General features: G+C 42.5%; 1 protein-coding gene across 6 annotated transcripts in view; it reads right to left on the bottom strand.

The window, feature by feature from the left end:
• Positions 1-14,569, bottom strand: part of wdr17 (WD repeat domain 17) — a 114,847-nt gene that overhangs the window by 24,486 nt on the left and 75,792 nt on the right. For 5 of the 6 annotated variants that reach the window (XM_078561674.1, XM_078561664.1, XM_078561682.1 and 2 more), the window contains 3 exons: positions 6,435-6,546; positions 3,698-3,839; positions 2,384-2,486 (listed from right to left, as the gene is read on the bottom strand). In XM_078561674.1, the coding sequence (XP_078417800.1) occupies positions 2,384-2,486; positions 3,698-3,839; positions 6,435-6,546 (357 nt within the window). Of the gene's footprint in view, positions 1-2,383; positions 2,487-3,697; positions 3,840-6,434; positions 6,547-7,857; positions 7,868-14,569 lie in introns of all 6 variants that reach the window. The other variant, XM_078561690.1, reaches the window with a different exon arrangement.

The following is a 14,569-nucleotide window of genomic DNA, read 5'->3' as shown; positions in this document are numbered from 1 at the left end:
CTTTGTAGCCATTCAGATAAAAATCTGCCTTCCTGTTTTTGCTACCAAAGTGGATAACCTCACATTTATCCACATTATACTGCATCTGCCATGCATTTTCCCACTCACTCAGCTTGTCCAAATCACACTGAAGCATCTCTGCATCCTCACAGCTCACCCTCCCACCCAGCTTTGTGTCATCTGCAAATTTGGAGATATTACATTTAGCTCCCTCATTTAAATCATTAATATATATTGTGAATAGCTGGGGTCCCAGCACCGATCCCTGTGGTACCCCACTAGTCATTACCTGCCGTTCGGAAAAAGACCCGTTTATTCCTACTCCTTGTTTTCTGTCTTAAAAACCATTCAACTATGAATCCATTCAAGTCAGCAGTCTACAAGATCCGTATACTTTTAACTCTTATTGCATTGTAAAAATACTGCATAATCCATCCTCCCACTTTGTGACTTATTTATGTGTGTGTGTGTGCACGAAACTTGGAGTGCACATGTGCATGAAAGTCAGGCCGTTTTGATTATTTTTTTAGATCAGTTTAATCACAATAAATACCATTCTCTTTTATCTTAAGAAAGCCTATGAGGAAACTCGTCTTCCTGTGTCTTTTACAGCCACAGGAAATAAACAGTTAAACACTCACTGAATTGGCAAGCATATCCTTTAAAAAAAAACCTGTTGTCGTCAAACAAAGAGTGGGAAAAGAGGGGAGCTATTCTACCCCTCCTCACCTGATCATAACAGAAAATCTTGCTGATCATTACCCATCAGTGCAGCACTCCTTCAATAGTGAACTGAAGTGCTTCAACTCTTCTGCTGCTGAAACCCTCATTCATTCCTTTGTTACCTCTACCTATACTTGCCTATTCTAACACACTCTTGGCCAGCCTCCCATGTTCTGTCCTGTGTAATCTTGATGTCATTCAAAACTCTGCTGCCTGTGACCTTATTAGCACCAAGTCCCATTCACCCATCACCCCCATGTTTATTGGCCTGCATTGGCTACCAGTTGAATAAGAACTCAATTTTAAAATCCTTGTTTTCAAATCCCTCCATGGTTTTGCCTCTCCCTGTCTCTGCAATATCCTCCAGTCCCATGTCTGATCTCGAAAAACTGTGAGGTTAAGGGTAGACCCCTGACACCTGGTCTTTATACACTTATGTAACTTATCTTGACAGAGACAGCCATCACATATCGTGGACCTTTAACCAACAACCCTTCCTTAAGCCTGCTCCTATATACGTGAGCACAAGTGAGTCCTGAGTTAATATCCAATACCTGAACACAATTAAACATCCAATTGATGTATAATTAACATCATGAGGGAGGTCTTGTGGTGCAGTGGGTAGCCTCCCTGTCTCTGAGCCAGAAGCTCCAGGTTTGAGTCCCACAATGGGACCTGATGGCCACAGAAGGTGTGTTCAAAATGTGGTCAGGCAGGTTAATTATCAACCTGCAAATCCTTCCAATTTGCCTACGGCAGGCGGAGAATCTTCAGGTCAGCCAGAACTGTGTGGTAGCTGCAGTTCAACAGCCTCCCCATGCTAAAAAATACTCCTCTTGACACAGGATGCACTACCAGAGAGAGACAGAGTTAAGCCCCCATAGCCCTCCGAGATATCTGTGCTCATCTAATTCTGACCTCTTGAACATCCCCAATTTTAGTCACTTCACCATTAGTGGCTGTGCCATCAGCTGCCAAGGCCTTAAGCTCTGGAATTCCCTCCATTCCACCTCTCTTCTCTTTCTTCCTTTAAGACGCTCCTTAAAACCTACCTCTGCAGTCAAGCTTTTGGTCATCTGCCCTAATATCTCTTTATGTGGCTTGGTGTCGAGTTTTGTTTGCTAAGGCTCCCGTGAGGTGCCTTGCAGCGTTTTATTACATTATATTTACATATAAATAAAAGTTGTTGCTGAAGTGACAACCTTGATCATGTGGTCAAGTCCTGGACTGGAGCTTGAACCCATGACCATCAGACTTAGGTATAACAGTGCTGCTACTGACTGGAGCTGGCAGCACTGTGGTACGGTTTACATAGAGCGGCACCATCACATGGCTTGTTGAGATACAGGAATGGTAGCTGAGGTTGCTGCTAAATGAGCTTGGTGACACACACAATGTTGGTACACAAGACTTGTGCTCTCCCACCCATAACATATGTATAAAAGCACTGTGGAATGGCATGTCGGTACGCAGGCTAGCACTGTGGAATAATGTTTCTACATGGACAGTGTGTGATGCAGCAGGTCGGTTTACTACCCTTTCAAGCGACTGTGATGGTTCAACAAATGCCTTGTTACAGAGCAAATTAAACCTGATGACCTTTAAGCCAAGAAGGGTGCTTTTCATTTAAATAGGCAGCAATACTTGCATTCTAACTTACTCACTACACTTGTGTAGCATCAGCCGATCAGTGCGGATGTAGCTGAGCAGGTCCAGGATCCCATGGACGGAGTCCAAGGTCCAATCACAGCTACTTAGCTGTTCTGTCAGGTAGGAAGAAGCAAGAGTCAGTCAGCTGCCATCTTTCCAAGCGGCAGAGAAAACATTGATATGATTTTCAAACATATGTTGCAACAGGCGTTATATTAGACAGTAACAACAGGGTTCTAAACAAGCCACAGAGGAAAAAGCCAGAAAACCGGAGATAGAAGGGAGCTGGGCTGGTCCCTGGCTGGGACATAGGCTGCTTTGAATAGAAAGTAAATGTCTTTACAGATAATACTTGGTCCACGTCATCTCAAGGGCCTAGTTTGATCACTTTAGAGGGTCAGGGAGGAACTTTACAAAGTACTTTTTTTCCCATATTAGGTCTGGATTTTTTCACCTTTCCCTGGAGTTCAAAGGTCACCTGGACGTCAGGGGAGCTGCTGGGGAGTGAAGGATTGTTTAGCCATGAGGGTCGAGCCATTGTGGCACAGGTTGACTTGATGGACCAGTTGGGTTACCAGTCAATGTTGTATGTTTGAAACTAAAAATAAATCAAGGGCAGAAACTTATTGAATTCGATGGGGTTGACTTAGGGCACAGTGTAAAACAATCCATTTAACATCTTTGTACAATTTTATTTCCATTGGCTTCAGGGAAAGTTCTGAACCTGAATTCTGAGCTAACACCAGAGTGAAAGAAGATGCCAGATGGTAAGATCCCCCCTGCTTTTCGCTGTGTCCTTTAAGGAAGGGAATATGCCTCCCTTCCAGGCCTGCACCTACACATGGCTACTGGTTGGCAGCCACTGGTCCAGTAAGCCCATTAGCTATAAACAAGGAAAAGGTCCCTGTACTTTCTTAGGCCTTCTACAATGGCCAATAAACGTGGTTTGTTGTATATTTTATATCTTGGATCTATGCTGAGATGACACTGGTTTCTATGTGTGCACCAGGTTTTATTTACAGTGCCTTAACAAGTCTACTCCATGCTTCAGCTCTAGCTTTCAAGTCTTTCTACAGTGTGTTTACTTTACTCTGAGTCCACACCCAGGCTTAACCAATCAAGCACACTGGGCATCAATAGCAAACCGACTCAAATAATCAAACACAGAACAACAGAACACTACGGTAACCTTGTCAGTGTAAGCCACATCCAGAAAATGAATTAAAACAGCAATCAAGAAAATACTGCACCCTCATTAATTTTAAAACACAAAATATTTTAATTACAGAACAATCAGTAAGGCAACTGTAATCAGTGAGATTACCTTTAACGTAAAGAAGGCCAATTGGAAGTGCTTTTTCTGGCACAGGACTCAATAAATAATATTTTACTGCTTGGAATGTCTCCCCTTCATTGTGATACGTTTCCGCGATTTGTAAACATTCTTCCAAGGTTGGTAAGTGACACTGTGAGGAGAATTTTACACATGTCAATCACAGCATTAGTAAACTAAGTATAAAATAATTCACCATTATAAAGAGCATAAAAAATGCTGGAGTTAGCCATTCAGCCTCTCGAGACTGCTCTGCTCCATAAGATCATGGTGGACATCTACATCAACTCCTGGACTATCCAATATCCCTTAGTACCCAAAAACCTATTGATCTCTGTCTTGAATACACTCATCACCTGAGCATCTAAAGGTAAAGAATTCCAAAAATTCACAATCCTGAAGTGAAGAAATTTCTCCTCATCTCAGTTCTAAATGTCTGATCCCTTATCATGAACAATGACCGCTAGTTCTGGACTCTCCAGCCAGGGGAATGAAGTTACCTCTCGTTCTAAACTCCAGGGAATACAGATCCATTCGACACTGTCTATCCTCATAGGACAGCCCTGTCATCACAGGATTCAATCCAGTGAGCACTTGTTTCACCTGCTCCAAGGTAAGTATATCCTTCCTTCGCTGAGGAGGCCAAAACTTTTCAGTGTACTCCAGATTTTGGTCTCACCAAAGCCCTATATAATTGCAGCAAGAATTCCTGAATCTTATATAACCATCCTCTTCCCATAAAGGCTGGAATACAATTTGCCATCCTAGTTGCTCGTTGTACTTGCATGTTAATCTTTTGTGACTCATGTACAAAGACGCCCAAATCCATCCAAATACCAGCAATTGCTAGGTTCTCACCTTTAAAAATTCTGCTTTCCTATTCTTCACGAGGTTGCCACCTTCTTGCTCACTCAGTTAATCTACCTGTACCCCTTTGAAGACAAGTTGCATCCTCCTCACAGTTTACTTTCCCACTTGGTTTTGTATTGTCAGCAAACTTGGATGCGATACACATGGTCAATTCATTTTTAGTTGGCTTTTATCATGCCTTGCACAGCTCCTTTGCTGCCTACAGCTTAGGCTGGATGAAGAGAAGTTACCGCTCTGTTTTTAGATGCTGATCAACCTTAAAATCTTTACTCTAGTTTCCTTTTTCTCCGTATAATAACATTTAAAAAAGACCTACTATGTTTGGGATTCTTCTGCCGCCCCATTACCCCACCCCAACCTCCGTCAGCACAACACCCACAGGGCACCAACAGATGGTAAGACTTTTAATTCTTTTTGTGGGTCAAGATGGGGCAAGGGTGCTTCATCCGATCTGACCCCTGACCCCATCCAACCCTCAACCAGAAACTGCCTGAGGATTAAAGATGCAGCCAAGAACCAAAGTGAAAATTTCAAGATGTCCTCAGGCCTCCGTGTTCTGGCCGAGACTAATTTCTGACCCACTGAGAAATGAGGGGAAAGCCCTTCTTTTTAAACTGTTTCTCCCCCTCTCCTTCTCTGGACTCCCCTTGATTGTGCCAAACAACAAAGGGACTGACTGTCTGCCCCTCTCTTCCACTTTGTCTGTGATAGGCACGCTCCTGAAGTCTGGCCTCCCTCCCAATGAGTTTGACAACCCACCATGCGGGGAAATAGTATATTTAACATCCTGATATCTCACACTCCCAAAGGCACAGCATAGTGTCATTCCCATCCATCCGCAGCACCGTGCCTCTGATTCTATGTCTTGTACCCGAAAAATACTCAAAAACCCAAGCAATAAAATTCTATTAAAATCAAACGACATTAACCTGCTTCAACACAGCAGCAGTTCCCCGCCACCCCACCCCAACACGCAATATCCCATATTGGAATAGCAGTTATGCAAAACACAATCCTAAACTGCTTTACTGCTGTTTGCTTTCACGTTGTGCGTGCGGGAAAGCAGCTGCAAAGAGTCAGGGAAGAACAAATTGGATGCATTTCCACATACAGGTTAAATATGGTCAGCTGAGGGTGGGATGAGATTATAGGCATATGGATGCCTCCTTGAGTTGGGGGGTTCATAAACTATTGGCTTAAGGGGGATGGGTAGAAAAAGAGCAAAGAAACAGTTACAATACATGATAGCCTGTTCTCCAAAGGGACAGGCTCATGTCCACTATTTGCATTTACTGCCTCATTGCTATGTACTGTATTATTGGTGCCAGGGTATTGGTTGCCTTGTCAAACTGATCAAGCTGGCTAGTTAGTATAAATAGGAAATTAAAGAGGGTGGCAAAGAGAGGAAAGGGTGGCGGGGTTGGTTAAAGGGAAGGGGTTAAGGGAGGAGAGTAAACAGAAGGGGGTAAAGAGAGGGGAGGGGTAAAGAGAACTGAAAGGGAAAAGAGAGGTGAGAGTGGGTGAAGAGGCAGGCGTTAAAGAGAAAAGAAGAGGGAAGAGACGCAAAGGGGGTGTAAAAGAGGCAAGGGGTTAAAGAAACGAGAGAGTTAAAGAGAGGATTGAGAGGGGGCAAAGAGAGGCGAGGGGTGAAAAAGAGGATGGAGGGAGGTAAAGAGAACTGAGGGAGGGGGAAAGCGAGGAGGGAAAGGAAAGAAAAAAAAAGTCTCTGGAGAAGTTTGGGCCGGCAACTGTAGCAGACGTAAGGAAATGCTGTTCCCTGTGAACCTCCTGCTGCAGTTTATTGCATAAACTGTTCTGAAAAATCGTACAATGCCCCCTCACAACTCCCAAACTTTACCTTCTCATGAAGATCATTCATCTCTGCAGTGCTTCCTGGATAAAGCGCACACAGCTTGACCAACAGAGGCTCACTGTCAGGTATCATAGTCAACAAGTCAGCCGCTAGATCCCTGCAAAAACATATCACAATAATTAAAATGAACCTAACAAGAGAGACAGAATGGATCTATTGGACCAGAGTCATTCCATCATGAGTAAACAAGAGCAAAACACTGCAGATGCTGAAAATCTGAAATAAAAACAGAAAATGCTTGAAATTCTCAGCAGGTCCGGCAGTATCTGTGGAGAGAGAGCTAAAGGGCAGGATTTTTTGCACAGGTTTCAGGAGCCCAGCATGGGGACCAAAGGGGGGGTCCCGAGCCTGTACTTGTCAGGAGCCAACTGGAGGAGCTATTTTCCAGGAGGCGGTCTCTCCTATTGGTTACCTCAGTGCTCACTGGCCTATTAAGGACAGCGGGTGGCCTCAAACGTACGAAATAGGAACAGAAGTGGGTTATTCAGCCGCTCAAACCTGCTCCACCATTCAATAAGATCATGGCTGATCTATTTGTGGTTTGAATTCCACATTCCCATCTACCCCAGATAACCTTTGATTCCCTTGACGAACAAGAATCTATCTACTTCTGCCTTAAAAATATTCAATGATCCTGCTTCTGCCGCCTTCTGAGGTAGAGAGTTCCAAAGTCACACAACCCTCAGAGAAAAAAAATTCTCCTAATCTCTGTCCTAAAAGGGCGACCCCTAATTTTAAAACAGTATCCCCGAGTTCTGTATTCACCCACAAAAGGAAACATCCTTTCCACATCCATCGTGTCAAGACCTTTCAGGATCTTATACACTTCAATCAAATCACCCCTCACTCTTCTAAACTCCAAGCCCAACCTGTCCAACCTATCCTCATAAAACGACCCACTCAATCCAGATATCAATCTAGTAACAAAAACAGAAAATGCTGGAAAGACTCAGCAGGTCTGACAGCATCTGTGGAGAGAGAAAAACAAAGTTAACATTTCGAGTCCGTATGACTACAGACATTACCTTTGTTTTTCTCTCTCCACAGATGCTGTCAGACCTGCTGAGTCTTTCCAGCATTTTCTGTTCTTTTTACAGAGTTCCAGCATCCGCAGTATTTTACTTTTATCAATCTAGTGAACCTCCTCTGAACCGCCACCAATGCACTTACATCCTTCCCTAAATAAGGAGACAAAAACTGCACACAGTATTTGAGATAAGGTCTCACCAATGCCCTGTATAACTGGAGCATGACATCCTTACTTTTATGTTCAATTCATCTTGTAATAAAGGATAACATTCCTTTAGCCTAAATTAAAAGCAAAATACTGTGGATGCTGGAAATCTGAAACTCTTGATTACATACTGTACCTGCATACTAACCTTTTATGACTCATGCACAAGAACACCTAGATCCATCTGAACTTCAGAATTCTGCAGTCATTCTTTGTTTAAGTAATACTCTGCTTTTTTATTCTTCCTGCCAAAGTGAACGACTTCACATTTTCCCACATTATATTTCATCTGCCAGATTTTTGCCCACTCATTGAACTTATCTATAACGTCTGCAAACTCCTTGTCTTCTTTACAACATACTTCCCTACCTATCTTTGTGTCATCTGCAAATTTGGGTAACATGCCTCGCTCTCCTCATCTAAGTTATTGATGTAAATTGTAAAAGGTTGTGGCCCCAGCATAGGCCTCTGCGGGATTCTACTAGTGACATCCTGCCAATCAGACAAAGACCTATTGATGCATACTCTCCTTTTTCCTCCAGCTAGCCAATCCTCTATCCAGGCTAACATGTTACCCCCTACACCTTGAGCTTTTATTTATGCAATAACCTTTGATGTGGCACCTTATCAAATGCCTTCTGGAAATCCAAGTACAGTACCTCTACAAGCTCCCCTTTATCCACAGCACATGTTACACCTTCAAAAGAACTCTAATAAATTGGTTAAACATGATTTCCCTTTCACGAAACCATGCTGACTCTTTCCAATTACCTTGTGTTTTTCTAAGTGCCCAGCTGTAACCTTTTTAACGATCGACTCTAACACCTTCCCCATGGCAGATACCAAGCTAACTGACCTATAGTTCCCTGTTTTCTGCCTCCCTCCCTTCTTGACTAGAGGGATTATATTTGCAACTTCCCAGTCTGATAGAACCTTTCTAGAATCTAGGGAATTTTAGAAAATTAACACCAACCCACCTACTACCTTATTAACCACCTCTTTTAAGACCCTAAGATGAAGTCCATCAGGACACAGAGACTTGTCCGCCCGCAGCTCCATCAGTTTGCTCAGTACTGCTTCCCTAGTGGTTGTTCCTCCACCTCGTGATCTACAGTTTTTACTGGAATGTTTTTTATATCCTCTATTGTGAAGACAGAAGCAAAATATTTGTTCATTTCATCTGCCATTTCCTTATTATCTATTATTAACTTCCCATTTTCAGTCTCTAGAGGACAAACACTCAAATTACCTGTTTAAGTACCTGTAGAAATTCTTGCCATCTGTTTTGACTTTTGTAGCTAGCTTCCTCTCATACTCTAATTTCTTTCTCCTGATTAACCTTTCAGTCATTCCCTGGCGTTCTTTATATTCTGACAAATCATCTGACTGTCACTCAACTTTGCACAATTACATGCTTTTTCCTTAAGTTTGATGCTTTCTCTGACTTTAGTTAACCATGGATGGAGGGTCCTCCCTTTAGAATTTTTATTTATAGTAGGGATATACTTATTCTGAGTATTCTGAAATATTCTCCTTAAATGTCTGCCACTGTTTCTCTATTGATCTATACCCTAACCTAGTATCCCAGTTCACTTCAGCTAGCTCAGCTTTCATGCCCGCATAGTTGTCCTTACTTAAGTTTAAAATACTAGTCTCAGACCCACTCTTCTCCCTTTCATACTGGGTGTAAAATTCAATCATATTGTGGTCGCTGCTACCCTGAGGTGCCTTTACCCTGAGGTCGTTAATTAATCCTGTCACACTACACAATACCAAGTCTAATATAACCTGCTCTCTAGTTGATTCCCCTCGGACTGGTGAAAAAATCCTTCAATATGGTCTTGTTGGGGCTGGAGGTGCTTCCGCTGATGCCCATGGTTCCCTCTTTGGAGACTGGTGCCTCTGGCTCAAGTGGGTCCCTGGACTGCTGCAGGGAGGCCTTCTCCGTTAAGCTGCTGACCTCCACACGCTATAGGGGGGTGGTTGCTGGCTGCTCCATCATCAGCAAAATGTAAATTGACTGCCCTGCTCTCTGGTGTGAGCAGCTGGTCCACATTCCTTCCCACCCTTTGGGAAACCTCCCCAGCGGTAGGAATGCATTAGGGAGCTATACCATATATATATACCGTATATATTGCTCCCTGCTACTTTCCTGGTCTCCTCCACTTCCAACTCCTGTCCCCAGATGGCTGGGTAAATTCAGACCAACATTTCAGGTCAGTGACCTTTCATTTTGAAACACAATTCTGTTCTCGGCAGTTGCTGCCTGATCCTGCTGAATACTTCCATTGTCGTCTGTCGTTACTTCAACCCTGGTAAATGTTTACATTAATAAGTGCCTGCAAGCCTCTTGTTCATCACCCTCTATTGTTTCTCACTCTCCTTTAAGTCCTTGCAAGCCATGTACCAATCTGACTGAGCAGGTGGGGAGTTGACTTGATGCAAGGCCTCAACCCTGAGGAACCAGTCTCCAGCAGAATTTTGACAGTTCTGATTTTCTTTCTCTAAGAGACTTGTCAGGCAGCCTGGCTGTAATTAGGCACTCCCAGCAACAAACACCACCACACCACAGTGTTTAATCACTGAGATATTTTGCTAGGCATTGCATCATGCCCTTCATATAAATATGTATGGTTCCTTAACTATACAACCTGCATTATTTATGAGGCTGGTAATTGTACATAATTGCCCTTTTATATACATTAACTTGAATAACAATAATGCTTCTTCACAATTTTCAAAAACCACATACAAGGACAAAAACAAAGTACGGATTGGGAAAATGCCATTAAGACAGGCCATTGACTCTATAATGGACTTCACCCTACCCATTTAATATCTGGAAGGAAAATTCTATCTGACCTCCAAGTGTAACCAAGTAAAACTCTATTCATCAATCCTCATGTCTCTATCCAGGTCTGCTGCCTCCAGTCAGGATCCCCCTCTTGCTCTGTTAGTACAAGACTTGCTGGGATCTGTAGAGTGCTGATCATCTCTCAGTCTGCACCTAAGTCACCAAACCGTGAACCAGTCAGTTCATTTTTACTGCAGTTAATCGTCTATACCGCAACTGCTTTTCCTGGGAAACATGCAGAGACGCTTGTTTTTCGTTGTAACAAGCCTATAGTTTAGTCTCATAGCAGAATTTTCCATATTATTCCCTTCTATAATATGCAATCTTTCCCCTTTAAAAACATGGCGTGGAAAACATTTAGCGAAATTCTAATAGATATAAAGTTACCTGAAGAACAAAGGAACTATCGGGATAAGTTGGGGGAACAAAAAGGAACGTATTAGTAGTAGGGGACAGTATAGTGAGGGGGATTGACACTGTTTTCTGTAGCAAGGAACGAAAGTCCAGAAGGCTATGTTGCCTGCCTGGTGCCAGGCTTCAGGGCATTTGCTCAGGGTTGGAGAGGAACTTGCAGTGGGAGGGGGAGGATCCAGTGGTCGTGGTCCATGTAGGTACCAACGACATAGGTAGGAGGCGGAAGGAGGTTCTACATAGTCAGTATGAGGAGCTAGGCACCAAATTAAGAAGCAGTATCTCAAAGGTAATAATTTCTGGATTATTACCGGAGCCACGTGCAATGAATGCGTGGCTCAAAGACGGGTGCAGGAGAAGTGGGTTCCGATTCATGGGGCACTGGCATCAGAATCGGGGAAAGGTAGGATCTATAACGTTGGGACGATCTACACCTGAACCGTGCTGGGGCTGGTGAGCTCGCGAGCTGCAATAACTAGGGAAGTAGAGTGGGTTTTAAACTGAATAGTGGGGGCAAGGGATAAAATTTGGGAAGATATGGTAACCTAAAGGATAGGGACAAGGCAAGGGAGTAAGGCACTAATATAGGAAATGATAAGCAGATTGTGACAGGAAGGGGCAGAGAGTACAAATTAAAGAGTAAATCAGCAGAAAAGGAAAGATACTACAAAAATAATAAAAGGACAAGACTAAAGGCTCTGTATCTAAATGCATATAGCATTTGAAACAAAACAGATGAACTGATAGCACAAATAGAAATAGTTAAGTATGGTTTGATACCCATTACAGAGGCATGGCTATAGGATGACATAGATTGGGGCCTAAGTATTGAAGGGGAGGTGATACTTAGGAAGGAGAGGAAGTTAGGAATAGGTTGAGGGGTGGCTCTGTTAATTAATGATGGAATTAGCACATTAGAGAGGGGTTACCTAAATTCAGGAAACCAGGATGTAGAAGTGGTTTGGGTTGAGATGAAAAAAGATAAAGACAAGAAATCACTTGTGGGAGTGGTGGACAGGCCCCCTAATTGTAACTACATGATAGAGTATAAAAGAAGAGCCTGTCCGAAAGGTACAACAATAATCATGGGGGATTTTAATCTACATATAGACTGGAAAAATCTGATTGCCAAAGGTAATGTAGATGAGGAGCTCATTGAATATTTTTGGGATAGTTTCTTAGAACAGCACGTTCTAGAGCCAACCAGAGAGCAGGCTATACTAGACCTGGTATCGAGCAACGAGATAGGATTAATCGATAACCTCATAGTGAAGGCATCCCTAGGAAGCAGCGGTCATAATATGATTGAATTTTACATTCATCTTGAGGAAGAAACAAGTGCATCCATGTTGGATCCTGGTCACTAGTTTGGTTGGACTAATGGATCCGGGTTGCACGCTTGTTTTCGGATGACCGAGCTGGTACCATAGACAGGGTAGATCAGCAGACAGGTCCTTTGAACACATTCTATTTATTTACAAAGGGACTCAACAGCTACACTTGTGTGCTCACAACTCAAACCCTGTCTCTATATTGCATACTCTAACGCTAAACTACTCCTACTGACCATTGACTACTTGACTACTAAGGTAGCCTGCGCTACTCTGCTATTGGGTACTAAGATCATGTGATCTTTCATCATAACATTCTTTTTAAAGGTATATTACACATCAGATTATCACAGTCCAAGACTAGTAATTATGAGGGCGTGAAAGGGGGAGCCAGCTAAAGTGAACTGGTAAATTAGATTACGGGATAGGTCAATAGATGTTTAGTGGCAGACATTTAAAAGGATATTTCAGAATACACAGAATGAGAAAGAAAAATTCCAAGGGGAGGGCCCACTATCCGTGGTTAGCTAAAAAAATTAAAGAGAGTATCAAAATTAAAGAAAAAGCGTATAATTGCACAAAGTCAGGCGGCAGGTCAGAAGGTTGGAAAGAATATAAAGAACAGTAAAGATTGACAATAAGATTAATAAGGAGTGAAAAATTAGAGTATGAGATAAAGCTAGCTAGCAATATAAAGACAGATAGTAAGGGTTTCTACAGATATTTAAAACAGAAAAGAGTCAACAAAGTGAGCGTTGGTCCTATAGAAACTGCATCTGGGGAATTGATAATGGAAAGTAGATGGCGGATGAGTTAAACAGGTATTTTGCTTCGGTCTTCACTATAGAAGACACAAGTAACATCCCACTAATAGCTGTAAATTAGCAGATGGAAGGGAGGGAGGAACTCAGGAAAATTACAATCACCAGGGAAGTGGTATTGAGCAAATTGTTGGGGCTGCAGCTGACAAATCCCCAGGTCTGGCTGGACTTCACTCTAAGGTCTTGAAAAAAGTGGCTAGTGAGATAGTTGATGCATTGGTTTTAATTTTCCAAAATTCCCTAGATTCGGGGAAGGTTCCATTAGATTGAAAAATAGCAAATGTAACTCCTTTATTCAAAAAGGAAGGGAAACAGAAAGCAGGAAACTACAGGTCAGTTAGCCTAACATCTGTCCAAGAGAGAATGGTAGGCACTATTATTAAAGATGTTATAGCAGGACACTTAGAAAAATTCAAGGTAATCAGGCAGAGTCAACATGGTTTTGTGAAAGGGAAATTATGTTTAATCAGTTAACTGGAGCTCTTTGATGGAGTCACATGTACTGTGGATAAAGGGAAACCAGCGGATGCATTCTAATTAGATTTCCAGAAGGCATTTGATGAAGTGCCACATGAAAAGTTATTGCGGAAAATAAAAGCTCATGGTGTAGGGGCATAGGCATGGATAGAATTTTGAACAGGAAGCAAGGAGTTGGCATAAATGGGTCTTTTTCTGGTTGGCAGGATGTGGTGTGCCACAGGGATCAGTGCTGGGGCCTCAAATTTTTACTATTTATATAAATGACTTGGATGAAGGAACTGAAGGAATGGTCGCTAAATTTGCTGATGACACAAAGATAGGCAGGAAAGTAAATTGTGAAGAGGACACATAAGGAGGCAACAAAGGGACATAGATTGGGTAAGTGAGTGGGCGAAGAGCCAGTAAATGGAGTATAGTAGGGGAAAATGTGAAATTGTCCATTTTGGAAGGAAGAAAAAGCTTATTGTTTAAATGGTGAGAGATTACAAAGCTCTGAGATTCAGAGGGATCTGGGGTTCCTGGTGCATGAATCACAAAAGGTTAGTATGCAGGTATAGCAAGTGATTAGGAAAGCTAATAGAATGTTATCATTTATTGTGTGGGGAATTGATTACATAAGTAGGGAGGTTATGCTTCAGTTGTACAGGGCACTGGTGAGACCACACCTGGAGTATTGTGTACAGTACTGGTCTCCTTATTTAAGGAAAGATGTAAATGCTTTAAAAGCACTGCAGAGGAGGTTTACTAGACTAATACAAGGAATGGGCGGGTTGTCTTATGAGGAAAAGTTTGACAGGTTAGGCTTGTATCCACTGGAGTTTAGAAGAATAAGAGTTGACTTGATTGAAACCTTTAAGATCCTGAGGGGTCTTGACAGGGTGGATGTGGAGAGGATGTTTCCACTCGTGGGAGAATTTAGAACTAGAGGTAACTGTTTTAAAATAAGGGGTCACTCATTTAAGACAGAGATGAGCAGAAATTTTTTCCCT

This window comes from Cetorhinus maximus, chromosome 2 (assembly GCF_964194155.1).
Source record: "Cetorhinus maximus chromosome 2, sCetMax3.hap1.1, whole genome shotgun sequence".
NCBI classification, from domain to species: Eukaryota; Metazoa; Chordata; class Chondrichthyes; order Lamniformes; family Cetorhinidae; genus Cetorhinus; species Cetorhinus maximus.
Note: the sequence above shows the minus strand (reverse complement) of the source record. Positions and strands in the feature narration are given on the sequence as shown.